We start from the raw sequence: 26635 nt of genomic DNA on the forward strand, positions 1-26635 counted from the left end.
CAGACATAGTAAGTGCTCAACGAACAGTTTTATCATTTCTTCAGGTATGAACAGTTGCTGGTTCTGATCTAAATATCCAATCCACGTGGGGCATCGGGTGTCAAGAGCGCCCAAGGTACAAAATGAGTCTAAGACTCATGGATTCTGCTATTGAAACACCTGAAGTCCGTTTGGAGGAACGAGGTAGATACACATGCATGCACGTGCAAATGTGTGTGTACCTATGCATGCACACAATTCATAAATAATACATTTGGAATGTCTTCAAAACAGTGCTTTTCCTGCTTTCCTTTGGAGGACACAAATGATGTCGTGCAAAATAATGGGGGCTCTGGAGCCAAAGAGACACATCATCCAATCTCAGCTCTTGCTGATGTCATCGGGTCACTTAAACCCTCCACGCCTTGCTTTCCTCTGCTCTGGAAGCAGGCAGTGACACCTACCTTTTGTGATTATTGGGAAGAGAGTGCAGAGTGACTAGCCCTGGTTCCAAAACAATGATGTTAGGATCCAGTGTCAGTGTGTTGTGTGCAGGTTACAAAGTGCTACGCGTGTTTAGAAAAGGCAGCAGTTGGGGTAGGTCCAAACAGACCAAAAGAACTTTAAAAATCCTCTGAATCATCTGAGTTACTTGCTTCAAGTGCAGATTCCTGTATTTGATCCCCAAATCCACAGGAATCCTGGGGAAGAGAGTCTGGCATATGGCTGGACAATTACGGCAGCACTTGAAAGGCGGGCTGAAATGTCTCGGCTTGAGGAAAGGTCTTAGGGCCACTGTGAAATCAGTGAACTCGGAACAGCTGTCACATGATCAAAATGATGCTTCCAGAAGACATGCTAGCAACAGGGATGTCTGTTGGCTTAAGTGCTACCATGTGACAATATTTTAAAGAAACATTCTTTCTTCATTGTACTCTTCAAAGGACAGGACCCCTTGCTCTGCAAGTTTATACTGATGCATTCAGGGGCTGTGTTTGGGTCCTTATTCTCCAAAATATAAATGCCCCAACAGGAGCCTTTAGTTTCAAACTAAAGAATTGTTGTTATGGTGAACGAGGCCGGGTAGTTTGTAGGCTCAGCAGGTAACAGCTGGATGTCCAGTTCATTGAAGAAGACCAGAAGGTTCCGGGCTTGAGATTTGAATGGGAATCCTGAACTCTGTGCACTTCCCGATTAGCCCCTCACCTTATCATGTTCTGACTGGAGCGCCTGAGCACCCAATAAACACTTTTCACTCTGCACAGGTGGCCCTTGCGCTTAAAAAGTCTCCCTCGTCTACGTTGAAGTGAGCTGCTCCGTCAGCAGCGCCGTGCAATCTCCCCACCTGCACACATTTCCCAGGTGGAAGAATCAAGTCCTCTGCCCTCCAGCCCAGAGCTTATCTATCACACGGGACCCACTGCCAGTGGAGAAAAGCGGGTTGCAATCTGGTGCCTCTGGTTTCTCCGCTCATAGGCTTTCTACACATAAGGAGAAAAGGAAGAAGCTTCCCGAGGCTTTCATTTGTCATTGTGTGTTGAGCATGGAAACCATGCTGGGTGCAGATACACATGGCCTGTGAGATCCAGGCTTGGCTCAAAGGCTGGGTTCAATAGAAATACAGTTGTAAATGATCCAAGCTGAAAATCTCATCTAGAGAGAAAGCCAATCTGGTCTTGGAGAAAGAAGCTCACACCATTACTAAAAAATGTGTTTTTAGTAATGCAAAAAAAAAAAAAGTAAAAAACTGTTCTGACCCTTGAAATCGTTACGGCAGAGGGAAAACTTGGCTCTTAGAACCATTTCCACCACTTCCTAGCTGGACCACCTTGAACAAATGACTTTACCTCCCTATATCTCTATTTCTCGCTGTGTAGATGAGGATGCTGGGGGCCACTCTCAGGGAGATGGTGTCTACAAAGCACCTGCATATACAATGTCTACACAGGTATACAATCTGTTTGCACAATGCAGAAGACATATTTGTGAATGCTGAGTCCTTTCTCCCCTTCCACTGAATGTTTTAAAGGTAAAAATAAACACAGGACTTGGAACAGAGTGAATATGTGGAAGAGCTCCTTGCCTGGAATCCAAGAGAAGAGATGGTCTATGAACACCCTAAAATTATTTGCAAAATATTCTGTTTGTGTTTATTTTTCTGGGGAGAGAGGCCTGATCTGTCAAGTGAGTCACAAAGTGGTCTGTAAACACCACCACCACCACCACCACCACCCCTGACAAATTTAAGAACAACTGTTAAGATGATCTCCAAAGTTGAAGCTTAGCAAACTGATGGTGGCATTGACCTTTGATAGCACTGGGCCAACTGCTCTCCTAATTTGAGGCAAGTCTGCGCATGCCAGATTTCCTCCCAGTAGGGAGGAACAGTGTTTGACGTTGGATGTGTTGGACACCAATCCTCTGGGCCTCCATAGGAGGGTTTTAACCAAATTCAACTTTGGCGTGATGACATGATGACATTGGCCCATATTGAGCCGATGTAAGAGGCAACTTCTGACGCTGGCCACCGTGCTGCGGTCAGAATACGGCTGAAGACCCTCAGTGTCTGTTTGCTCTATGAGTACCATAGGATGGATTTCTCTGGACTTTCGGCCAGAATTTTCCTGAGCTGCTCATTTGTTTTTACCTAATGGTGACTGTGTCCTGCATGACCGATCCTTTTCCCTCTTTTCATCAACAACAACCAGAAAATGTTAAGGAAAATGCGCCACTGATCCACAGCCCAGGCTGTGGTTTGTGTTTTCTGTAGCAACCCTTCTTCTCACTCCATTGGTGTCCTGGCTGCAGCTGGGTGTTTATTTGCCCTTCGTTGCATTTTTAAAATACAGACCTATTTATATTATCTTGCTGTACTGTTGACTGTCGTGTAAGCCTCCCACAAGTCCGTTTTGAAACCACGTATGCGTAAGCAATACAACGTCCAAGATGGCACCAGAGGGCTGCGAGCCCAACTAAACTCTCCATTTATGGGCTAACCTCTGACTCTTACTTTTGTTTTTATCTTCCCTTTAGTCAGTTAAAGAGGATTCAGTCCCTGCAGGTGCAGAGGAGAATGTAAGTTATGCATTAATTGGCACAACCATTCCATGCTCATCTTCCGCATACTGGACCATTGGGCATTTTGGCTGTGGGGCCCCGTGTTCTTGCATGCTCCAACGTCTCCCATCTGCTGTGGACTCTTTCAGCCTTTCACAGGATTAGGGACCAATGGGAAATAATGCTGGATGAATATCTGTAACGCCTATTGAATCAATGCAAACTGAACACAAAAACAGAGTAATTGTTTTTATAATTTCTTATCATTCAGGGGCTGAAAGAGTCTACCAAACATAAGAACATTCTCACTCTTCCTTGAGGGGCAATGATGCTGCATGCTGTCCTCCTCCACCTTGATTGCTCTTTCATCTTTATTTCCATGGCAACCTAGATTCTCTACTAACTGTGGGCCTTAGCCAGGATGGGTAGTGGCATCCAGCAGGAGAGCTCCTTGCTGCACTCGATGCCGAGACTGTTGATGTTGGGCGGGAGGGCTGACTTCTGGGATCTACACCTGAGAGACACAGGTTGAGCCTCTTTGTCCAAACTTTCAAGACCGTTCATTCACATCTGAAGGGAATGGCTCCATAGAGGCACGTCAGAAATGGAGTTTTCCAAAACATGTTCCAGGGAGATTAATAAATTGTCCTCATGAGTCAGCAGCTTTCTGCTCTGAAGAAAAAAAAAAAAAGTACAGTCTTTGGAAAATGCTCTAAGTGGGGATAAGTGAGTTCACAGCTCCTTAAGATAGAAACTGATCATTATCATTTTGCCAAAGCAAAATATGTTTGGCTCTTTCTAGGTGTCTCTTATTTGCTAGCCTTGGATAGGGCTTGTGTTTTCATTTTTATTTAATTGCTGGCATTGAATGGATGTTGGAAATCCAAGTATGTTCCAGAAATGTTGCCTGTGATGTGGAATGAAAATTAGAATGACTGTGTTATGGTTCTTGTTAGGAGAAAGATCTTTCAAATCTGCTTTTTTGTTGTTGCAAGTGTTTTTCTTTTCTTTCTTTCTTTCTTTCTTTCTTTCTTTCTTTCTTTCTTTCTTTCTTTCTTCTTTCTTTCTTTCTTTTTTCCCCCGGCCCCCTCTCTTTTGAGCCAGACTTAGTAGCTCAGGGAAGCTCAGATCTCTCATAATTCCAGAAAATTTTCATGAAGTGACCAGCTATTTTCTACATAGACAGAGCAACCTGTGAGGAGAAACTCTGTCTCTTTTCCCCATGAACTTTGAGTTTAAAAGCTGCAGGTCAGGTCTGAAACATCAGTTAGCTTGGAGGTTCTGAGTTTTTTTGAAAAGAAACTCGTTTTGGGATGTTTGTGTGCAGTTGCCTGAGGAACTCCTTGCAGCTTGCATGTTAAAATGCGGAGTTGACCCCTGACAGACAAAGAGGAAGCATTTCCTTCTCCAATGTGAAGTTCAAAACAGAAAGATAAACGTGAACCAAAGTTAAATTACTGATAGCAAAAGAGAACAAAAAAGCTGATGAAGACATCAAAGAAAGCAAAATATTTTCTCAAGAAAATAAAGCAGCATTATCAAAATGGCTTTAAATTGCTTAGCCCCACAAGTAACATTTCTGTTTGGAAGCTCCAGCATTTCATTGTCTTAACAGCCTGTTAGTTGGAGGGAATGAGATTAAAAGTAGTGATCCTGGGCCCATCATCCCCAGGCTGTGCTACTTCTGGGACCTCAGTTTACTCATCTCTTAAATGGCCACAATAATATCACCTACCCCTAGGGTTCTTGTGGGAATTAAATGAACAAGGCATACGACATAACGTGCATATGGCAGTGCCTGAAACACAGGAAGAATTTAGTAATTTAGAGGTCAGCAAACTGCAGCTCACAAGCAAGTTCCAGCCCATTGACTGTGTCCATATGACCTATGAGCTAAAAATGGCTTTTACATTTTGAATGATGAGAAAATTGAAAGAAGAACGGTATTTCAGGGCATGTAAAAATTACACAAATCTGGATGCTGGGTGGCTCAGTCAGCTGAGCATCTGACTCTTGATTTCAGCTCAGGTCATGATCTCAGGGTTGTGAGATCAAGCCCCACATCAGGTTCCCACACACCCAGTGTGGAACCTGGTTAGGATTCTCTCTCTCCCTCATCCTCTGCCCCTCCTCACTGCCCTGCTTCTGCCATAAATAAGTATGTAAATAAGTAAGTAAATAAATAAATGAGAGTATCTGCTTTTTTAAAAATTACACAAATCTCAAGTTTCACTGTTTATGAATAAAGTTTTATTAGCACACTCATTCATTTGCATGTCATCTATAGCTGCTTTCCTGCTTCAGTGGCAGAGTAGAGTAGTTGGGACAGGGCCCTCGGCAGGAAGAGTTTGCCACCCATGGGGTAACTGTTAGTGCAGAGGAGTTGTAACGTGATGAGTGCTTCCCAGTGATCACTGGTTATAGTGCCCTGTGAAATTGCACATCTGTCAGCTGACTCAGTGCCCATGTGGAGTGAAGGCATGTGTGAAATAATTAATTTAATTTCCTTCTCCCAAATAAGAGACATAGCATTAACCAAAACAACACAGAGTACTCTAAACCTCCAAACAGAACCATTAGGTGAGATTAATCATATTATATGTCCTTTTAACTAGCAACTTCTGGCTAAAATATGGTTGAGGTTTTTTTTTTTTTTAATTTCTCTACCACCAGTTTTTTTTTAAATATTTTATTTATTTATTCATAGAGACAGAGAGAGATAGGCAGAGACACAGGCAGAGGGAGAAGCAGGCATCATACAGAAAGCCTGACGTGGCACTCGATCCAGGGTCTCCAAGATCACACCCTGGGCTGCAGGTGGCACTAAACCGCTGCGCCACTGGGGCTGCCCCTACCACCAGTTTCTATAGCCAATCTATGAACCAATGCAAAGCAAAAGATAGAATGATTTCAACATTTCTCATAGTTTTTCATGAGGAGAAAAATGAGGCTTTTGAAATCCGCAGAAGTTGAGTGCTTTTCCTAGAATGTGTTTCTGGTCCTATCAGAAATAAAATCTACTACAGAAACTACTGACTCATTCCACTGTAATCTGTAAATATTTTGGCCATTGCTTAATTACGTTAATGTTCTAACTAATGAGGGGGAAAGAAATCTTTCCTTCGCAATGACCTATAAGATGAAAGAAACAGGTACTTCGGTTGTTTACCTCTTAGGAAGTAAGCTCACAGTTGCAAGTGAAAGAAAACCCAACCTAACCTAGATTTGTGTTGTTTTTTTTTTCTTTTCTTAAAAGAAATTTATTGGCACTCATCACTGGGAAGTAGAATTGGTTTTAAATAAATCTTGATTCAGGGCTTTCCTGTGGCTCAGCCTTCATGGCCTGGCTACATTTCTAGCTCTCTAACATCACATCACATAGTCCAGAGTAAAGGAGAGATTGGTCCAGTAGAAACCCTGCATGCCCTGGAATCCATTCTCTTTCACAGATTTACATGGGTTCACAGGCTCTATTAGTCAGCTTGGCCAGGTTGTGTTGCAGCAACATCCAAGCCCCACACCGCAGTGGCTTTCAACAGCAAAGATCTTTTTTTCCCTTCACTCATGCTACATGGCAGCCATAGGTTGGCCGTAGCTAATCCATGTGGCTTCTTCCTGCCGAGATCTAAACTGAGAAAAAGATTCCCTTCCATAAAGGCGTGCAATTGTAGTGACAAGAGAGAAGACAGTTCTGGGGGTGAACCATGAAATGGTTCTGAGAGCTTCCACTCAGTCTTGCTTTACATCGTGTCGGCTCATGTTACATTTGCCAAAGCAAGTCACGCAGCAATGGGCACAGATGTATGATCCCCTCACAGGAGGCCAGAGTGAATAACTGGGAAAGTCATACATTCCGTCACACACTCCTGGCCCTGAATTCGTATGGTCAAGGAGCTGGACCATGTGGGTTGGCTTAGATCTGCTCAAGCAACTTCATCCTGACTATGCGGGCTAAAAGCTAAGGAGGGTTGTTCCCCCAAGATAAAACTGGGGTTCCATGAAGGGAATGAGGGAGAATAGTTACCAGATTGAAAAATAAAATCTTTCCCAGGTCTTTGTGATTCAAATAATCCCGTTCTAAATCAAATCAGACAGCATTTTTAAAAGATTCTAAAGTAAAAACTGTTAGTTATGGGTGAAGTTTAGGTGGAGGGCATCTATTTTGCTATAAATCTGTTTCCCAAACTCACAGTTCCAGTGAAAACTGTATAATCCAAATTTCAAGAGTACATATGGGATAATATTTGAGATCAGAAAGAAAAAAAAAGTGAAACCTTTTGCTCTGATGTGTATTGTCCGTGTTAAACATAAGAGCCATCTTCACACAAAGTGTAATAACCCCTCCTGAAATCAAGCAAGGGGGATTTGATTCTAAAATACGGCACAGGTCTGATTTTCATTATATCCATCATGCCCCAAATTAAACTGTGTAGATGCAGTTATATATTCTAAATAGGGAGTGACTTTTTCCAAAGCCCTGGCCTAGAAGGATATCAGAAAACTATCCAAATAAAAATCAAATTTTATGTCTGTAGATGCAAATCAGCTCCTAACTCAGGTCAAATCCTTCTGGATTTCCACACTGGAAATCAGTTGATTTTCCCTGGCTGCTGAAAGCCAATTTCTTGGCCTCAAAGTTAATGGGAGTCTCTAGAAGTTCACCCCAAAACCAGTTTTTTTTTTTATGCCTACCGAAACAGTTGTGTTTTGAACAATGGACTCTGGCCTAGGATTTATGAGTTGACATCACTCAAATTTTTAAAGGCCCAGCAAGAAAACCATTGGCAATCAAAGAAATTGATTGATGAAGTCACTGCCATATAGTCTGATCATTTTTATTATGTAATTTTCCCTCCAGGCTCTTGCATACAAAAAAGGAACATGCTGTTTCAAAGACAGAATAATTCTGAACCCAGATTCAATGAGTCAGACTCTGGTCATTACCCACCTAAGGGCTAATTCCCGTTTCTCCACCCTTCTTCCCTTGATGTTGGGCAAGGTTGGCAACTACCACTCCCCTGAAGAATTTGATCATGATTAGTCTACAGCAATGATCCCATTTTTTTTTTCAGCAATGATTTATCTAGGGGTAAGGATGTGACCACATCTGGCCAGTAGAATGTATGCTAAGGTAGGAAATCAAAATACAGAAGTTCATTTGGGACAAACATTTTGCTATAACCTTCCCTGCTTTTTTAAGACATTGGGTTGAGGATGTGATGCCTGGAACTGTAGCAGCTATTTTATATGCTATTTTATAGCATTTAGCTATATGCTATAGCATATAGCATTTATATGCTATGCTATTTTATAGCATATAAAATATGCTATTTTATATTTTATAAGTAACAAGTAAAAGGATGAAAACCCAACATGCCAAGGATGGCAGAGCCAAAGGATAGAAGGAGGCCAGATTCTTTTTTTTTTTTTTTTTAGGAGCCCAGATTCTTAAAGACATTGTGGAGCCATTGAACCAGTCCTAGAACTTCTCACTTGCAAACTTTTTGTTTTATATTTTTACTAATAAAGTCACTATTAGATATTCAGTTACTGGTATACAACCCCATCCTCATTGAAATGGCTACTTACCTGGGCTGGGACTTTGGCCAAGTCATTCAATCATTCAGATCCTTCATCTCTAGGATAGCAATAATGTTACTTACTCTGAGCTGTTTAATAATTCAATAACTATTCACTGAGGTAATATATTAAAAGTACCTTGCATGATATCAGCCATAGTAAGAGATAGTTATTAATATCATCTCTAAAAAGTGGGCATGGGCATGGTGGGTGATTTCTCATAATTCGGGCCCATGGAATAAGTGGTTCTCATAATAGCACAAGTAACCACCGCTAGTATTAACTGAGTGCTTGTTATGTGTCAGGCACAGTTCTAAGAACTTTATGTGCACTGCCTGATTTAATTTTGCAAACAACTTTCTGATGCATATAGAATTAGAAAAACCCAGGTACAGAGATGGGTAGAGACCTCGTTTTAGAGCCTCTGTATGGGATAGAGTGGAGACTTAGAGCCAGTTAGGCTGGCGCTATAGGCTGCAAGACCTGCGAGACCACTACATTAGACTACCTGCATTTCAGGCTTACCCCCAGACTCTTGGGGCAGAAGCTTCTTTTTTCAGAATTGCAATTGAATTGAATCAGGCCTAGATGGGGAAATCCATGATCACATCTGACCGCCAATCCCAGTATGTCAGTTGGCTTCGGTCTCAGCTTAGTTTCCCAAGATGGGCCTGTTTGGCCAGTCCAGTGTTTTCATTCTTTCAGTGTCTTTAGATGGGAAACCTTGACTTGTTCATCAGCTCATTTGTGTCTTATGGTCAATCCATATAAATATTACCTGCCTTGCCTCCTTTGGACTTTTGAGTTGATGACTCCCCAACCTAGATCTTTACCTACAACAGAAAGATGCTAGAAGTCATGACAATGAGTTATAAAATTGAAGGTGGGGAGATGTCTGTGATTTAGTTGCCATATTTTGGGGTGTTCCCTCATGCTGATCTGTTTATGGGCACCTTCCTGCTTTGGTTGATAACACAGAAATTAAGGGACGGTCCTTCTCAATCTGGATCACTGGGGCTGTGTGCAAACTAATGGTGTGTTCGGCATGAAGGAACGGAAAATAATTTCTCCACAGGCATACAGGTGTTTTTGGAAATACCTAAGTTCCCTCCCCCTACTCCTTGGCCAGAAGAATAAGATTCAGAGGAAGCTGGGGGGTCCAGCACTGGCAAAGACAAATGCAAAGATGCCTTTGGCTCTAGAGCACCTTCCTGTGAGGCAAGGGATGACAAACTTACGGTGTGAAGGGCCAGGTAGTAAATATTTCAGACTTTACAGGCCACACGTAGTGTCTGTTGCCTGTCTTTCATCTTGTAAAAACATTTTACGACCTTTAAAAAAAAAAAAAAGTAGAATCCATTCTTAGCTCACAGCCATACGGAAACAGTATCTAAGATGGATGTGGTAGTAGTTTGCCTCTCAGCCCCTGCCTGAGGAAACAAAGAAATTATGGAGCCTTCTCCAGGCCAATTCAATCTGTTGCAGGGACCAATGCAAAGCAGCCCCTGTTCCAGATGTGACTGGGGCACAGCACGAATGGAGTGAGGCAATGCAAAAGAACAGAATTTAGAATCAGAATGCAGGTGAATTGGACCTTCCATCCAAACCCCTTGTTGCTGGCCATCTCTTTCCCCCTATAGACATCCCAGAGCTCACTGGGTACTTTGCAGGGGGCTGTCAGGAACTTACCCATGGTTTTCTTACCAAGTTCAGTTTTCTTCTGAAAGCATGAACTTCGGGTAAGAAACAAATGCAAATGACTGGCCTGGGGTAGGGTGGGAAGTAAGCTAAAGAGGAGATCCAGTCTGTTAAATCCAGTGTGGCTTTCATGCTACCTTTTCCACAAAGAGAATGGGTCCTTCCAAGTTGTGGTTATCTTAGGGCAGGTGGTGGAAGATGTCATGGTCACCATCTCCAAGACTGGACCTTTAAGGAAATGCTGACTCCTGATTTTTACCCACGCCAGGTGTAAATCACCTTGATGGCAGACCAAAGAGATGGGCCTACTGGAATGGAAGGTGTACTGAGCTTTCTGTAGACAGCAGTCCCCAAGAAGGGCTTCCTACCTAAGCCTGTACCTTATTGAGCAGGATTTTTGCCACTTCCAAGGCAGCATATTTGGCATTTTTTCCCCAGAAATTGGCTGTTTGAAAGTACATTATATGACGTGTACATTGCTTCTTGAAGATGTGCCTGTGTAGAAATGATCACTCATTCGGACCTATAACACTATGTGGACAAGGGGGCAACCAGGACCCCACTTCAGAAAGCTTGTTTTGGGGAATGTTTTTTCTTTTCACTGTCTTATTACCTGGCAAAATAATCCAGGTGGTGTGTGAATCACCAGTAGAGGTTGTAAAGTCTGAGGAAGTAGAATCAGCCTTACAAACAGTGGATCTCAGCGAAGAAAGAGATGCCACACCTGAACCCACAGAAGTAAAACTCAAAAGAGAAGAATACAAACCACCGAGAACATCCCTGATGGCGTTTCTCAGACAAATGGTAAGCCACCTGCTCCCAGCACAGGAAAACTGAAATACCCACATCAGCTTCTGAGAGTCAAGGACCCGTCTCAGGTGGGGTAAGACGTAATTGTACACGGTGGAGATGGGATATAAATGAAATCTGTCGTGTGCAGGGAGACAATTGCCTCTCATCCTACTGACTCAATCATAGAGCAAGTCTCAGTTTATTTCCAATGTTCCTTAATCTTTCCTTAACTCCTGACAACTCCCTTTTTAACAAAGAAAGAGCTGGCCTTGGGTCCTGAGCTTTGGCAGACAGCAGCATCCATCCAGAAGTTAATATTATTGTTCGCTTTCAATTTAATTTATTTTTAAAGTTTCCTTCTGTTTATGGCAAATGATATTGTTTTTCTCATTATGGTAATGAGATGCAGTTTCCTTTGAAAATACATTTATTTACATAAAGAACATAAGGCATTGTTTAAAGAACTGGGCAAGAAATAGGCCAAGTTATATATTGATGCTGGAAATATTCTGAACGTGACGTGTGAGAGACAAAAATTTGGACAAAGCTGATTTAGAAATAATTCCAATTATAAAGTGACAGCATAATTTTCTAATAGTGAATGTGTATAAATCAGTTGACGAATTTGCCAGGCTTTTAACTTGCATAAAATGGAAAGAATGCAGGCAGATGTTTTTTGGTGTCATGTACATTAAATAACTAAACATCCAAGAACTTAAATAATATAATACAACCAAATCCAACTTGGTTGGAAGACAAAAAGCAAAAACCCATGTAGAAGGTCGTTGGTTTAATTCTCTTTTAATGAGAAACAAGAATTTCATTATTGTGTACCATTATTTTCAGGAGTATTTGGAAGTTTAATCCTCTGAGAAAGCAACCCTCTGGTTTCATAGGCTCTGCCTGTTAAGGAATTCATTCTAGCCCACAACACAACATAACATAACACGAAACCCTTGCCAGTGGGAGCTGAGGCATATTAGAAATAACTTTGTTAGAAACTGTCAACGGGAGTCGTTTTCTTTTATCACTGGACTCTCTGGGAGTAGGAAGCGCAGAGTAAGTATTGAGCAATGTGTATGGATGGGAGCCCACCTATATTCCTGGTCATTTCTCTGCAATTTGGCACTGCAAACAGGGATCGAGATCTGAGATTTTTCAACCAATTTTTGCACAATGTCAGGAAAGAAAAGAACATTTGGCCTGTTTCTGGCAACCCATCTACATTACAAATGGAATCCTCAAATAGTTCATCATAACACTGAGAGTGATCCAACTTCCCTCTTTCTGGGTGGGGTTGGGGGATTACCCATCCCCCTGCCGCCACCACCAACATAACAAATAGTATGGTTTTCTCTCCCAAATGACTAACCTGAGACTTCTTAAAGACAAGAAAATGCAAGAGACTCCAAATATAGTATGAAAGATGACTAAACTTCCCACTACATCCTTAAATTCTAATGAGGTCCCACATTACTTAAATTCACCCTCCAGAGCTCTCCCCTCTAGGTTTCTTGAAGATATTTTCTAGCAATAGAAACTGGGTACCTCTGAACTCTTAGAGGAACAAACTAGAAACAAAAGAGTCCTTTATAATTGATTCTCTATAGGATAGGGATAGAGGTAGAAGAGGACACGTTTTTCTGGAGCAATCCTCAGTGGATTCATAGCATCGGATCTTATAATGTCCATGATTCTTATTATCTACCGGCCATAGGAAGACTTATGCCTGGGATCTTGAATGTTTTTCCTTTCTATTAATGTTGAAACTCCAAAGCTTCTGTAATTTGAGGGGTTTTCCCTAAAGATTCCAGATAACCTAAAGATTCTTGTCTTGCAGGCTGTTTTGTCTTCATTATAACAATATATTGCCATTGTAGTAATAATAATAATTCAAATACACAGAAAACATGGGTTTTCCAGTTTGCCATGATCTCATGACTCCCTATTGCCACATCCAGCCCAGCTCACTCACTTATGTCACTGGCCCTATCCCTGTGGGTATTTGGTGAGGTGTCCCTGATATAGTGCCACTCCATTCTTTATAACAACTTCATTGAATCACATCATCTGGACTTATCATATTCAGATTAACCATTGTTCTCTTGATGGACATTTGTTTTCAACTTGTTGCACTTCATTTGGTCATTTATTCAACAAATAATCATTGAGGACCCACTGTTTTCCAGCCATTGGGATACAACAGTAAGTAGACGTGGCCCCTGTCCTCGTGGAGAATGAAGCCTAGTGAGGAAAACAAACGTTTAACTCTAGGTCACCTGCAGTGAGCACATACCATGTGTCTCAGGCACATGACCTCAGGTGCTTCACTAACTAACCTGGTGAACATCCTTGTGCACCTACCTTCATGCCTATGTGCTAATGTCCCACAGCATGCATTCCTGGGCGCTGGCTTCAGAAACTGTTTTCAGGAAACACTTTGAGCTAATATTTCGTGCCTTCCAAATGAATCTAAAGTCTGGATTTATACAGAAGAAACCCAAACCAATCCAAACCCTGCTCCAAGGGCTTGAAAATTGAGATAACCCCTGACTCATCACTGAGCTTTTTATTTTTTTAAGCCAAATAAGTGAACATTTCAAACTGATTTTAGATATTGTTGGCAAAATACAGTTCTTTTTAAAATAATTGATTTAATAGAAGAGTGAAGTCAACTGTAAAGGCGTCACCCTTGTTTTGGAATCAACATCAGCATTCATCAGATCATTGCTTTGCCTTTGCCTCCCTTAAATTTCTCTCAGAAAGCATATTTTGCTGTCCCATGGCAATGTGACTCATGGTTGCATTTTTTTAAATGCATTTCCCAGTTTATTTCTAATGAGATGTTTTTCTTTCCAGAAATTAACCTCTCATAAAAATAGAAATGGAAAGAATATGATTTTTCAAATAATCCTATTTCAGTAAAAAAAAATTATATTTCAGGAAAAATAGAGTCACGTAAATCCTCACACAGCATCTGACACATGTAGATCTATCACTTCACAAAAATCCTATGGGCTCCTATAGATTTTCAAAATAATTGCAAGGAATCTCTAAGACGTCTGTCATGCCCTAAATAGAAAAAGATTCTTATATGTATTAATTCAAGTGTATGTCAAGAAATTGGATATTTGAAGTGCCAGTATATTTTTATAAAGTGAGTGGGTGGAGAACTCTATTCATGTGCCCACAAACCAGGTAGGCAGATGAAACTGTAAGGTGCTGGATAGAATTATAGAGATATAGATTTATAGTTTGCCAATATTAGTAACACCCTGTACTTGAAAAGTGGTTTCCTCCTCCAAACCATTGTCACCTACTGTTTCATTTAATTCTCTTCCTGTCTCTTTCTTTAGACCATTACTTTTATAAGAAGCTCTTTGTTGGAACAATGTTCTCAGGCACAGAGAGGGACTGTGAGCTTTAATATTGGGCAAATATGAGACTGGAATGAGGATACAGCCAGGAAATCATGGTCTTCTGTTGCTTACATTCAATCTATAAATCTAATAAAACCATCTGGAGGAAAAAAGAAGATGGTTCGTGATGGTAATTGTCAAACAAAAAAATTAAAAAACAAAAACAGGAGTCTTCTAGCTCAAGTCTTGATCTCTGATTCTGCCCCGAGTATTGACTATGAATACAGAGTTGCTCTTCGAGAGAAGGTTTCTAAAGTAACATTGGTTTGGGTAATTCCTGTCTCCACAGCGGCCTGTGTTCCGTTTTACCCTTAAAGGGGATTCTGTGGTCATTGGCACTCTCAGTTAATAATTGACAGTAATGATGACAATAGCTATTGGTTATTTATCATGTGCCAATGGCCTGGCCAGCAGTATGCTAGCACAGTGCACACATCATCTCATTTATTAACCTAAAAACCCTGTGCAACACATTCCTGTGCAAAGAAGAGCATGAAGACTCAGCGTGTTTAAGGGGTCTGGTCGGGGTCACAGAGCTGGTAAATGGCAGCCAGAACTCAAGCTCAGGCTTTCTCTGATTCTGAAGCTCGCCCTTGTACTTACATGTGGTTGTGGCTTTCTGGGCTCCTGGCAGCTGATTTTCTTTGCGAGTACATGAAGGTAGAGCAACCATAGCTTTGTTTTTGTGATTCCCCTGGTAGTATTTTCTGTGCTCATCTAAAATCACCTGAAACTACAACAAAGCAAGAGAGATGAGAATTAATGCATGACTTACATAAAGCTTGGCTGTACGTTTTCTGAATATATTTGTCGCTGAAATGAGATTTGCCTTGGCTGTGTAGTTTTGTCTGATGGTCCAGTTCTGTTTCAAGTGAGCATCTTGGTAAAACACAAAGGTGTTGCCTTTGTTGATTCTGGAAACTTCTAGCAGGTCCAGTTCCTTGGATTTGTTACGATGAGGCTGATCTAGTAACCTATCTTGCTGATATCCTCACACTAAATTAAAACATCTTCTCAATTCTTCTTTAAAATCTCAACTTCAGTTGGACTGGATGGCCATCAGAAATCCACTTGCACTCCTTTCAAAGAAATGTGAACTGCCCACCACACATTTCCACTAGAATTTTGAATATCTAAGTGATACATGCTGGAGAGGCTTCAAATGCTCCTCCAAGTACCAAGCTATCAGAATGCATGACACAATGAAAGAAATAAAAATGACTTTACTAATATGCAAAGCTTGGATGTCACAACCAGATTCCATCCCAACACTGCAAGTTGAATGCCCTGAGATGCTTCATCTTTGGCTCTCGAGAATAAAAATAAACCCGTGGAAGAAAGTCACTCAGTATTGAACTAGAAAATCTCTGAAATTACTTGGTAGTCTCCAAACTGTTCTTTTTAAAGTATTAGATAGCCCCTGAAAAAAAATTTGGGTTCTTTAAACAGCAACTCTATTTTTGACAGCTGAAGAAAATGAGCTTCTGTGGTTATGGTCTTTGAATACAAAGCCCAAAATGAACTATTTGAATTGGCCTCTGAAAGAGGACTCAGCAAAGAGGAAAAAAAGAATGATAGAAGGAAAATAAAGAAAGGAAGGGAAAGAGGGATTTAGAAAGACCCTTAGTCTAAACTCAGAATAAAGTCAGTCACCTTTGCAAATATACAAGTTTTTATGCTTAAAAATGAATAACAGAGGAAAATCATAGAAAAGCTTGAGTAGTCTCTCTCTCTCTCTTTTTTCTTTTCTTTTCTTTCTTTCTTTCTTTTTTTTTTTTTTTAAATTTGAACTTCTTTGCAATGATCTCCCTGACAGCCTGAGGGGCTGTTTTCAGGATGCTAACCTAGATCCACTGCTGCCAAGAAAGCCTTTAGATTCAATCCAAATTTTACTCCAAGGGCTAGCAAAGAAAGAGAGGGGGAAAAAGGGCAGATTTAAACCTTAAACTGGCAGAGGACCTAACGGATACCAAATTGAAACCCCTAAAGGGAAGTTAAAAATCTCTCGGGCAGGAAGGTGACACCAGGGGCCATGCGTGCCTCTGGATCTCCACTTACATTTTGCTTAAAAAGCCATTTTATTTGTCTGTTTGGCTGATTTTGCCATTCAGCATTCCCCACAGGGCAACTAGTGAAGGTGGACACCGTATTCTAAAGGATACTAGGAAATGTGGGTTGTAAGCCTGAATTTTGGTGGCAAATGAAGTCCCAGAATGACAAATCCTTTGGATGCAATGAGGAGGCTGACAGAGCTGGTTATAGGGAGAGAAATAATAGCCCAGAAAGCCAATTTCTTTTTCTAAATGTTCTCAAGCAAGACTGGCCCTTGTGGAACAAAGCAGAAGACTCCGAGGGAAAAAAAAACAAAAACAAAACAAAACAAAACATTTTTTACCTAAATGCATCTACAATGTATGTAGAGGACAAACAGATCCTTATTTGCCTTTGGGCTGAACACCTTGGGGAAGCCATGACAATGATGCCCCAAAGTAAAGCAGATGCAACTTCCAGACACTAGGGGTTCAGGCTGAAGAAAGATTTCCATTCCCAACCGATCAAGAAGCATTTATGAAGCTTCTGCCCTATGCCAAGCTCTGTAAAGGCTGCTTCTGAGGCAGGAAAAGGCATAAAAATTGGCATCCTCTATTAAACCATTGACAGTCCTAGTCAAGACTTCTGATTTGGAGCAGCACCAAGTAGAATTTAAAGACGAGTGTGGTTGACCTCTGAGGATGAGCAGGTCCCACAAACCTCCCTGTTTGAGATTTATCAACTTCCATCTTATCCAAGCCCTTATTGTCTTTCCTAATTAGGGAGCTTCCTAGTAGATGCTCAATAAAAAATGTGTTGGGACAGAACGGGGAGGCGGTGAAGAGTATGGAATTCGGAGTCATTGCCTGGTGTCAAATCCTGACTCCCTAATCTGCTGGTTCCATGACCCATGCTAGTTTCTCTGAGCTTCCATTTTCTTGCTTATAAAATGAGGCAGATTCTTCCTCTGTCTTAAGGTTCTACAGGATGAAAAAATGAACTAGCAGAGGTTATCATCTCATTTAGCACAGCGCCTGGCTCTTAGCAAGCACTCCACTAAAAGGTAGTCTTCATTACTAATAATCTTCATTATCTTTACTAATATGCATACCATACCTCAGGTTACAGAAACATGTAAAACGAATCAGTCAAAAAATTATCTGAGCGCCTTTCATATTTTTAACTGTCCTTGATGTAGGTGTTAGAGATTCTCGCCGTCTGCTGGCAGACCAGCTAAGATAATAACAGTGGGATCTGAAGTCTTCCCGTTTGCCCCCATTGCCTAACCCCTGTTTTGTACACTCCCTCCAGCCCCAGGAGGAAGAGCCGATAAGCAATGACAAAATCTGTGGGAATTAAACCAGACTCAAAATTGTTGATAAGAACCGGACAATCCGTTACCAGGTTTCTTGGGTACTTTATCAAGCATCAGGCATAGAGCATTACTTAACCCACAGTTAAAACTGCCAGGCCCCAGTATGGTCTGCACTTTTCTGTTGCCAACTGGCTTTGAAAAGTGATGCTCAAACTCAAGTGTGCTTCAGAATCACCTGGAGAGCCTGCCAAAGCACAGGTGGCTCGGCCCCACCCCTGAGACTTTCTGACTCAGTGGATCTGGCTTGGTTCTCGAGAACTGGTATTTTTCTAACAAACTCCAAAGTGACCCTGAAGCTGTGGTCCTGCAGTCACGCTTTTCGGACTCTTCGTTGAGAGTGTGCTTTAAGGGACCAAAGCTGTGAATTCAACCCATCCAACACTCAGTGATGCCACGGGGCACCGGGGTTGCTAAAAGTGGAAAACAGGATGTTCCACATACCCCATCTCTCTGCAAGGGGAAAAAATGCAAGGAAACATCCACCACCTAAGTGTCACCAAGAGAAGGCTACCAACGGTTTAATTGCTCGTTCATTCGTATGTTATACCACCTCCTGGTTCCAACATTAGCATTTTGATCATCATTTCTTTATCCCAGAATTACCTAGTCCCAGGGTTTAAGACTTCTATCGCTGTGGTTATTTTGGGAAACCAACACTTGAATATAATCGGACTCTGGTTACAAGCCACATGGAAGTCATGTATCTCATGAGGAATACATTTCTAGCTGGTCTCCCATGTGTCTTGACCCCGAATCTCAATAATGAATGACTGAGGTCATCCATTTCCGAACCCCCCTTGCATTCTCCATGTTACTGTGCCGTGGTAGCTGAAAGGCCATTGTCTGTTTGTTATTTTAGTCAGTGAAAGGGGATGGAGGGATCACCCACTCAGAAGAAATAAATGGGAAAGACTCCAGCCATCAAGTAAGTGATCTGTCAACCCTGTTCGGTGGTGGGTTTAGCTTGGATGTTTCTCACTTCTGTCTAGCCTAGTTGCCGATGCAACTCGCAACCACAGACAAGTCATTTACCACCTCTAGGTGAAGCACCTGCTGCATACCAGGCACTATCTTGGGCTCTGCGGATTCATGCATGAACGAGCTAGAGCTTCTCAGCTACATCTTATTAACACAGGCTTTTCCCTCTTCTCCACATGGCAAATCCCTTCCTATCCTTCAAGTCTTGGCCTAAATATCACCTCCTCAAAGAGATGTCCTATTTCCTACCATCATCATTGCATCTTGTTTTCTTACTTCACGGACTTTATCATACATTGTAATAAGTCATTTGTCTATTAGTTTTGTCCCCTCTACCCCTTCCTTCCTGTGTCTGGAGCCTTTTCTGTCACATGGGATAGTGCCTGGCATAGAGTAGGAACTGTTTCTTGAAAAAAAAATGGGTGGAAGGCATGGGACCATGTGGGTTTTTCCCCCATTATTTTCTCCATTCTAACGAATCATAGCTATGACATTTTTGTAACTACATGTATCCTTTTTGAAAATGGGATCATCTCATTCTCGACACCCTATTTTATAACCTGCACTCTCTCTTAACTTAAAATTATACCTCCACAAAAATGTCTTCAGATATTCTTGACTGATTTTTGCGATTCAGAGAACTGGTTAAGAGTGTGAGTTGCAGGCTCAGACCGCCTGGGTTCAAATCCTGGCTCTGCTACTTTTTAGCTGTGTGACTAAAAACAACTTACCAAACCCCTCCGTGCCTCAGTTTACTCATCCATACAGTGGAGCTAGGAAAAGTACTGCCTCGTGATGTTGTCACACTGAGATGAATCAACACGTGTAATGCCCCTGGAACAGTCCTAGTACAGGGGACTCAGTAAATGTTAGCTGCTACGTGAAGCCACGTGGGCTACCATACAAACTACCATAGATTCGGTGGTTTAGCAACAGAGATTTATTTTCTCACAGTTTTGGAGACTGGAAAATCCAACACCAGGACACTAGCATGGTTTCCAGTGAGGAAAGCTCTCTTCCTGGCTTTCCAACGGCTGCTTTCTGCTATGTTCTCACGTGGCAGCTCTTACCAGAACACTGATCCTATTGAATGAGAGCCCCATCCTTATGACCTCAATTAACCTTAATTACTTTCTTACTCCATATACCGTCACATTGGGCTTGGGGCTTCAACATATGAAGCCATAGCAGTTATTATTTTGTTACTATTTTGCCACTGATAGGAAATTACCACCCTATAGTATTGTTCATATCACACACACACACACACACACACACAAATGGACAGCGATGACTGTAAAAAATTTATTGTATTTCTATTTCCATAATAATTGGATTAGCCCATATATTTCAACAGGGAATATATTGTTTTTGCTGCATTCAAATTATTTTAGTTTTTCTTTTTCAAAAAACTATGACTTTTATCACTATGCCTGCCCCAAAATCATTCTCTAGACAGCTTTACAACCAAAAATCCTGAAGTAGATTACCTTGGAAATATGATAAATTTACTTTAATATGAAAGATTTAAATATAATTATATGTTTTGTCTAGGATCCAAATGTGAAACGGTTATGCCAATCATAGCGATTCTAAAATGTAAGTGATGTCAGCAAAAATATGAATGAGCTAGAAACTTACCCATTTACGCTCACCTAGAAGTGACCTGAGAATCCATTAGAGGGCCCTGGATCCAGACTGGAGGAGACTTGAAGAGATGATAAATGCTTAGGTTAATTTTGGGGGTGGGAATAGACATTCTCTGCTCCTTTCTGACTTGCCTTCTCAGAGTTATAAATATCTGGGCTGATGATTCCAGAAGAAGAAGCCTCAGGCACCTCCTGGTCTAGCTGTGCTTCCAGGATGTGAATCAAATGGGATGTTCCCATGATCCTGTCCTCCGACTCCCTGCCAGCATTGCTGGGTTCCAGGGGGAGGATACACTCGGATGATTCGGATGAGAATAATTTTTGTTCAAAATTCTGAGACAGAAAAAAAAAATTCTGAGACAGGATCAAATCCCAAGCAAAGATTTTTAAATCATCTACATTTAATGACAAAGCAATCCACGCACAGTTTAGATTCTTAGCTTACTCGGGATATAAGGAACCAGCCATCTGTTATTTTTAGAAGTTAGTTTCTAAGCCATTAAGAAGAACATTTAAGCCTAATAGCAATGGCGTAACCATGTGGTAAATGGACCTGATCCATTGAAAGCTCCCCTCCTGGAAAAAAAAAAAAAAATCAATGTCCTGTGAAAGCTATTGATGTGTAGGCACTTCTCACTCCTTGCCCCACAATGATTTGCGGAGGGAAATAGTGTAGAAACATCTGGAAGGCGAGTTGCTGGCCATTCATTCAACCCATCTTGGTGGAGACTTACTATGTGTCAGACTAGGTGCTGGGACTAAAGCCACGGAACACAGAAGAGTGTTGTTCTCTGGAGCTCCCCTTCCAGCAGAGGGAGGCAGGCAGAACAGTCTCAAGGGAGCCAAGAAATCCCCAAGATTAATGCAAACATTAAAAAAAAAAAAAAAAACCCACAGCAGTGTTTTGTCAGAGAAGGGTCGGGCTTCTTTAGACCCTCTCAACAGGGACTGGCTCTCCAAGGAGGAGACATCTGAGCTGAGACTTGACAGGAAAGAAGTGTCAAACCCTGTGAACAAACATCCTGAGCAGAAGTTACAGGGACCGAGAAGCCCCTTCTTGGGAATCAGCTGGTTCAGGAGGAAGAGGAGGCCACGTGGCTGGAACAGAAAGAACAGGGGGCAAGGGCTGAGAGACGAGCCTGGAGGGGCACAGGGACACTGGGGTGACCGAGTATGCCCTGAGGCCTTCGTCTGCACCAGGCCCTGGGGTCCACACGCAAGCAATCTGTCAGAAAGAATCGCTGCTGGAGTGTTGGGTCAGGATGACCGACTCTTCCCAGTTGGCCTGGGACTTTGTGGTTTTAAAATGAAGCACATGTCCTGGAGCTCCCCCTTCTCCCAGGCAAAAACTTCGGTCCCCCGAAGTTTGGCATTTCCCAAGGGCCAGGCACCATGTGATGCAGGTTTCCCGATATTGGCTAGTTTAATCCTCGGACCAAGGGGTATGATTTCCTTTGTTTCTCCCACACGGATGAGGAAGTGAGAGAGCCAGCGATTTATTCCAGGCCGTACAGTGAGGATGTGATGGCACCAGAACCACACTCTGTTCTTTTTTTTTTTTAAGATCTTATTTATTCACGAGAGACACACAGAGAGAGGCAGAGACACAGGCAGAGGGAGAAGGAGGCCCGGAAGCCCGATGGGGGACTCGATCCCAGGACCCCGGGACCACACGCTGAGCCGAAGGCAGATGCTCAACCAGAGTCACCCAGGCATCCCTATAGCTCCAGATTCTTATGACACTAGGCACTTAGTAGGTCTCAAAAAAAAATTTTTTTTTTTGGAATGGATTCATTGAATGGATTGGCCTAAGCCACTCTGAATGCTTAAAGACTAGTTTTGGGTGCATCAGGGTGACCATTCTTCTAGGAAAGGTTTTTAACATACTCGAATGCATTGCAATAGGCACAACCCTTTTGACTCCAAACACCAAGCCCTTAGCCAATGACTGGATCTTATCATCTTCTCTGCAACAAAAACAGTTAACAAGATGTTCAAACGGTGCGTGGTCTTTCTGAAGAGCACCACGGGGGGAGTGTGCGTCTCTGCTCTCGGCCCTGCCCCACGCGGGCGTCCGTGCCCTGCTCAGCACTTGCTACCAGGGCCTGGTAGGAGAGATTCAGGGCCTGCGGTGAGATTCAGGGCCGGTGGCAGGTGTCTGATGCCCTCGGTGTCTGATGACGTCTCCTTTCTCCAAGGAGCTCTGCCCTCGGGAGCCCTTCGGGACCAGGGAGTCTTCTGTCCTCCTGCTTAGTTCTAAGGGGTACATGTGACACTGATGCGAAATGACAGTTCCCCGCATGTGGCTTTCTCCTTCAAACTGCAACTTGGCCGGAGAACGTCTTACCTCGGGGACAGTCTACCACTCCCACAAGTCAGAGGTTGCAAACGTGCATTTGGTGAGCCAGTTGAGGCCCACGGGGGACTGGTGTCGTGGCTGTTCTCTGAGAGCCAGGCTTTAAAACTTTTGAAGTCGGCATTTTAAAATTGACATATTTTTCACTCAAAACAACTCCATTTCAAGCTTCGATGGGAAAAATGGCAGATTTGGCAGCACTGGGGTTGTCATCCTACGTACTACCTCGGCTGGGTCTGAGCACCTGTTGCCCCTTTGGACAGGGCATGTGACAATTCACCACAACCCCCACCACCACCACACACACACACACTCCAGTTTCTCCCCAACATCAAAGCCAGCCTTGCTTGAACTGGTGTTTTTCTTACACTCGAGAAATATTCCTTATGCTATTTTCCCAAATGGGAAAACAAGGCCTCTATTCTTACCCTTGGCCGCTGTCATGTTTTTGTTTCATCTGTCTGGCCCCTATAGTAATTTTAGTTCAAGTAAATTATGGGGAAAGGGCCTTTACTTTACAGATATTCTGTTATCTGTCATTTACCTAGCATTTACTAGAATTTTGGATTTTACAGCTTCATCCCTCCCAACTGTAGGAACCAAGTAGGATTGCAAAAATTTCTCTTTAGGATGAAAGATGAACATCCAAAACTAAAAATAAAACCCTCATCTTCTCTCACCACTGTTTTATAAACATAAAAACAGTGTCACGCCAGGAACTAAGGTAGACATAATCATGAAGAAAATAATAGGCATCCCCAAGAAAAGAGTCACCTGTGGTTGTTAAGTGGGAGAAACTCTCTCAAAGCTGGCTTACAAAAAAAAAAAAAAAAAAAAAAAAAAGCTGGCTTACACACAAAAGAGCTTCAGGAACAGCTAGATCCAGGGGCATATGTGACGCCATCAGCACAGGGGCTCTCTCTCTCTTTCTCTCTCTCTCTCTCTCTCTCTCTCTCCATCTCTCAGCTATACTTTTCTCTCTTTTGGCTTCCTTTTCAAGCAGATTTTTCCTGGAAATGGTGCTGGCTCAGAAGCTCCACACTTTCATCTTCATGGTTTCAAATCCAATCAAAAGTGGACTGACTTACCAAATTTCTGAGATTAGCTCAGTTTTTATCTGTATTCAGCCATCCTGAACCAGTCACAGTAGCCCAACCGCGTGCAGGGCTCTGACTGGCCGAGTCCTATGCCTTTGTCCAGGGGTGGAATTAATTTGCCTGAACCATGCTGAATAAATAAAAGTTTTCCTTGGAAAACCCAAGTTCTAGTGCCAGGAGAAGGAGGGAAGAATGCTTCTGGGAAAGCATACATTAATGAATTATGAGATGAACAAATGTCTCCTACTGTGACCTTGAACCCTAACAGCTATTTGCACATTATTCTCATTTCTTTTTTTTTTTTTTTCCCGTTTCACCCAGGACTCATGAAAATGTAAACAGCATCCAACACTTGAACACCTCTGTTTCAATATACTCATTCCCCAGCTATGGAGTGTTGTCTTACAGCTACTAAATATGCATTTTCTTTGAACTTGCTGTAGACATCGGACTCAGCGGAGAAGGCTGTCACATGCCCAGAGCCGGAGCCGGCAGGAGCGGGCCAGAAGGGCAAAGAAGGCTCGTCCAAGGACAAGAAGGTGGCGGCTGAAGGGAACAAGCAGAAGAGCACCAAGCAGGAAGCCAAAGAGCCGGTCCAGTGCGTGGAACCAGCTGTGGTGGAGGCGAACTCACTGCAGAATGGGGACAGGTCCCAAAAGAAACAGGAGAAGCGGCGACAGTCCCTCGGGGGCTTCTTTAAGGGCCTGGTAGGTGGATCGTTCACCTCTTCTTCCTAGGCTCTTGGGCCAGGAGTGTGGTTTCTGCCTTCAAGGTGGAACTGGCCTGGGCATTTGTCGACCAAGGATTTCAGGAGCACCTGCTGTGTGCCAGGCGCTGTGCTGGGCACAGAGAGCAGGGTGGGCCTCGGCATCATGGTTCTGGGGGACACTCTCAGCTGCAGGTGGCTGGGGGCTGGGGGGTCCTGAGTGTGGGGGCACCAGGATGCAGAAAGTAGGCATGAGGGAGCCTGAGTGTGAGCTTGGGGCCCCACCCTGGGGTTGAAAGGAATGGAAGGCTTCTTGGAGGAGATTACCTCTGAGGTGGGGCCTCAAATTAGCCTGTGGAGAAGGAGGCAAGGGGAGGTCTGAAGGCCCAGTGTGTTCCAGGCAATGGAGAGACAGCAGGGAAGTGAAATTCAGTCTGGCGGGAAGAGAGCACAGGAGGACAGAGGCAAGGCTGGCAGGAGCAGGTGTGATGAGGAGCAGCAAGGAGCCTTGATGTGTTTAAATCAGGAAACTGCTCTGAACCTGATATTGGTGGTGGCTACACAGAGGTGACTACAAATTAGCTCCTTCCTTCTAGAGAGCCCTGGCCCAGGGTAAGTGGAGGCCAGACATTCAATAATTAGTTAGTTAATTTTTGTGTGTGTGTCTCTTTGGTTCTTCTCTGTCTCCTCCCCTAGACTGTTAGCTTTGGGAGAGCGGAGACCATGCTCTCATGGACAGACGTGCTGTCCTCCCAGCGCGGTGGCTAGAGCTCAGTAGACACCCCGTAAGTGTTCGTCGAAGGAATGAAGGAATGGATGAAGTGAATTAGGGCCCTAGTATATGACTTTTATTTGGGATCATAGACATCCTGGCAAATGAGGAGAGTCTGAAGGCCACTAACCAAAAGATAAGCAAGGAGCTCAAGCACCCACCAGGAGGAGAAACAGGTGAAGTCATACCGAGGACCCATGGGAGTGTGGCTTGAGCCCATGGGGCAGGACAAGGAAATAACACGGACACTAGCCATAGGGCTGGAGTTAACTGGGGTTAACCTTCAGGCAGTGGTAGAGATGGGGTAGGTATGTGAAGCAAACCGCCCTAAACCAATTGATCATTCCCCATGGTCCTGGTCCCTGCATATCTGGAGGTATTGGTGACCTCTGATACACGGAGGTGGGGGTACGATGGTTCCTCCGGGCCCGAGTTTGGTCTCCAGACAGCATCTATGGGAAGCCTGCTAGGAATACAGAGTCTCGGGCCCCATGTTTAAAGCTTTATGATGAATGCCATCGTGTCTCCATCTGGTCTCCACGTCCGAGGACCTGTACAGAACCTCAGAGTGAGATAATGCTAGAAGTCACGGCTGGAGGCTGTTTGAAAATGGGAAGCCCTGGCACAGAGTCCTTCTCCTACTCCCAAGCCTCTGGTAAAAAGCTCTTCTCTATCTTTTTAAGAGGTGATAAAGACAGGAGACCAACTGTCAAAGCAGGGAGCTGCCTAAGAGACAGATTGTGCTTTCAGTGGTTTTGCAGGAAAATTGGTCTCCGTTCTCGGCTCCGGTTCCTTGGAGAGGAGTGTAAACCCTTATTAGACTTTTCTAGACATTTCCAAACTGTCTATGCCTTTTTTTTCCCTGCCCGAAGTTCTGGCTGAATCATTCTCTGCCAACCTATGGCACACGGGGGGGTGGGGAGGGGCAGGGGGCATACAGCATGGGGAAGGCGCTGTTCTGGAAAGAGTCTGCACTCACACCCCAGTCAGTTCCTCACTTGCTTGATAGTATTGGTTGTCTGCAGGTTTTATTTTATTTTATGTTTGATCAGAGGCTCGTGGAGTGCTCTCTGCATGTCTCCTTACCCACGAAATCCTTGCACCTGACAGGATCTCATCCAATAGTTCTGAACCAGTGATTTTATT

At 43.0% G+C, this 26635-nt stretch overlaps 1 protein-coding gene across 6 annotated transcripts in view; it reads left to right on the plus strand.

The window, feature by feature from the left end:
• The window catches only part of BCAS1 (brain enriched myelin associated protein 1), a 97967-nt gene that overhangs the window by 67977 nt on the left and 3355 nt on the right, over positions 1-26635 (plus strand). For 2 of the 6 annotated variants that reach the window (XM_072735547.1, XM_072735548.1), the window contains 4 exons: positions 3013-3054; positions 10945-11118; positions 18791-18856; positions 24455-24718. In XM_072735547.1, the coding sequence (XP_072591648.1) occupies positions 3013-3054; positions 10945-11118; positions 18791-18856; positions 24455-24718 (546 nt within the window). The remainder of the gene's footprint in view (positions 1-3012; positions 3055-10944; positions 11119-18790; positions 18857-24454; positions 24719-26635) is intronic. The other 4 variants (XM_026014612.2, XM_026014613.2, XM_072735549.1 and 1 more) reach the window with 4 other exon arrangements.

This window comes from Vulpes vulpes, chromosome 14, assembly GCF_048418805.1.
Source record: "Vulpes vulpes isolate BD-2025 chromosome 14, VulVul3, whole genome shotgun sequence".
Lineage (NCBI taxonomy): Eukaryota > Metazoa > Chordata > Mammalia > Carnivora > Canidae > Vulpes > Vulpes vulpes.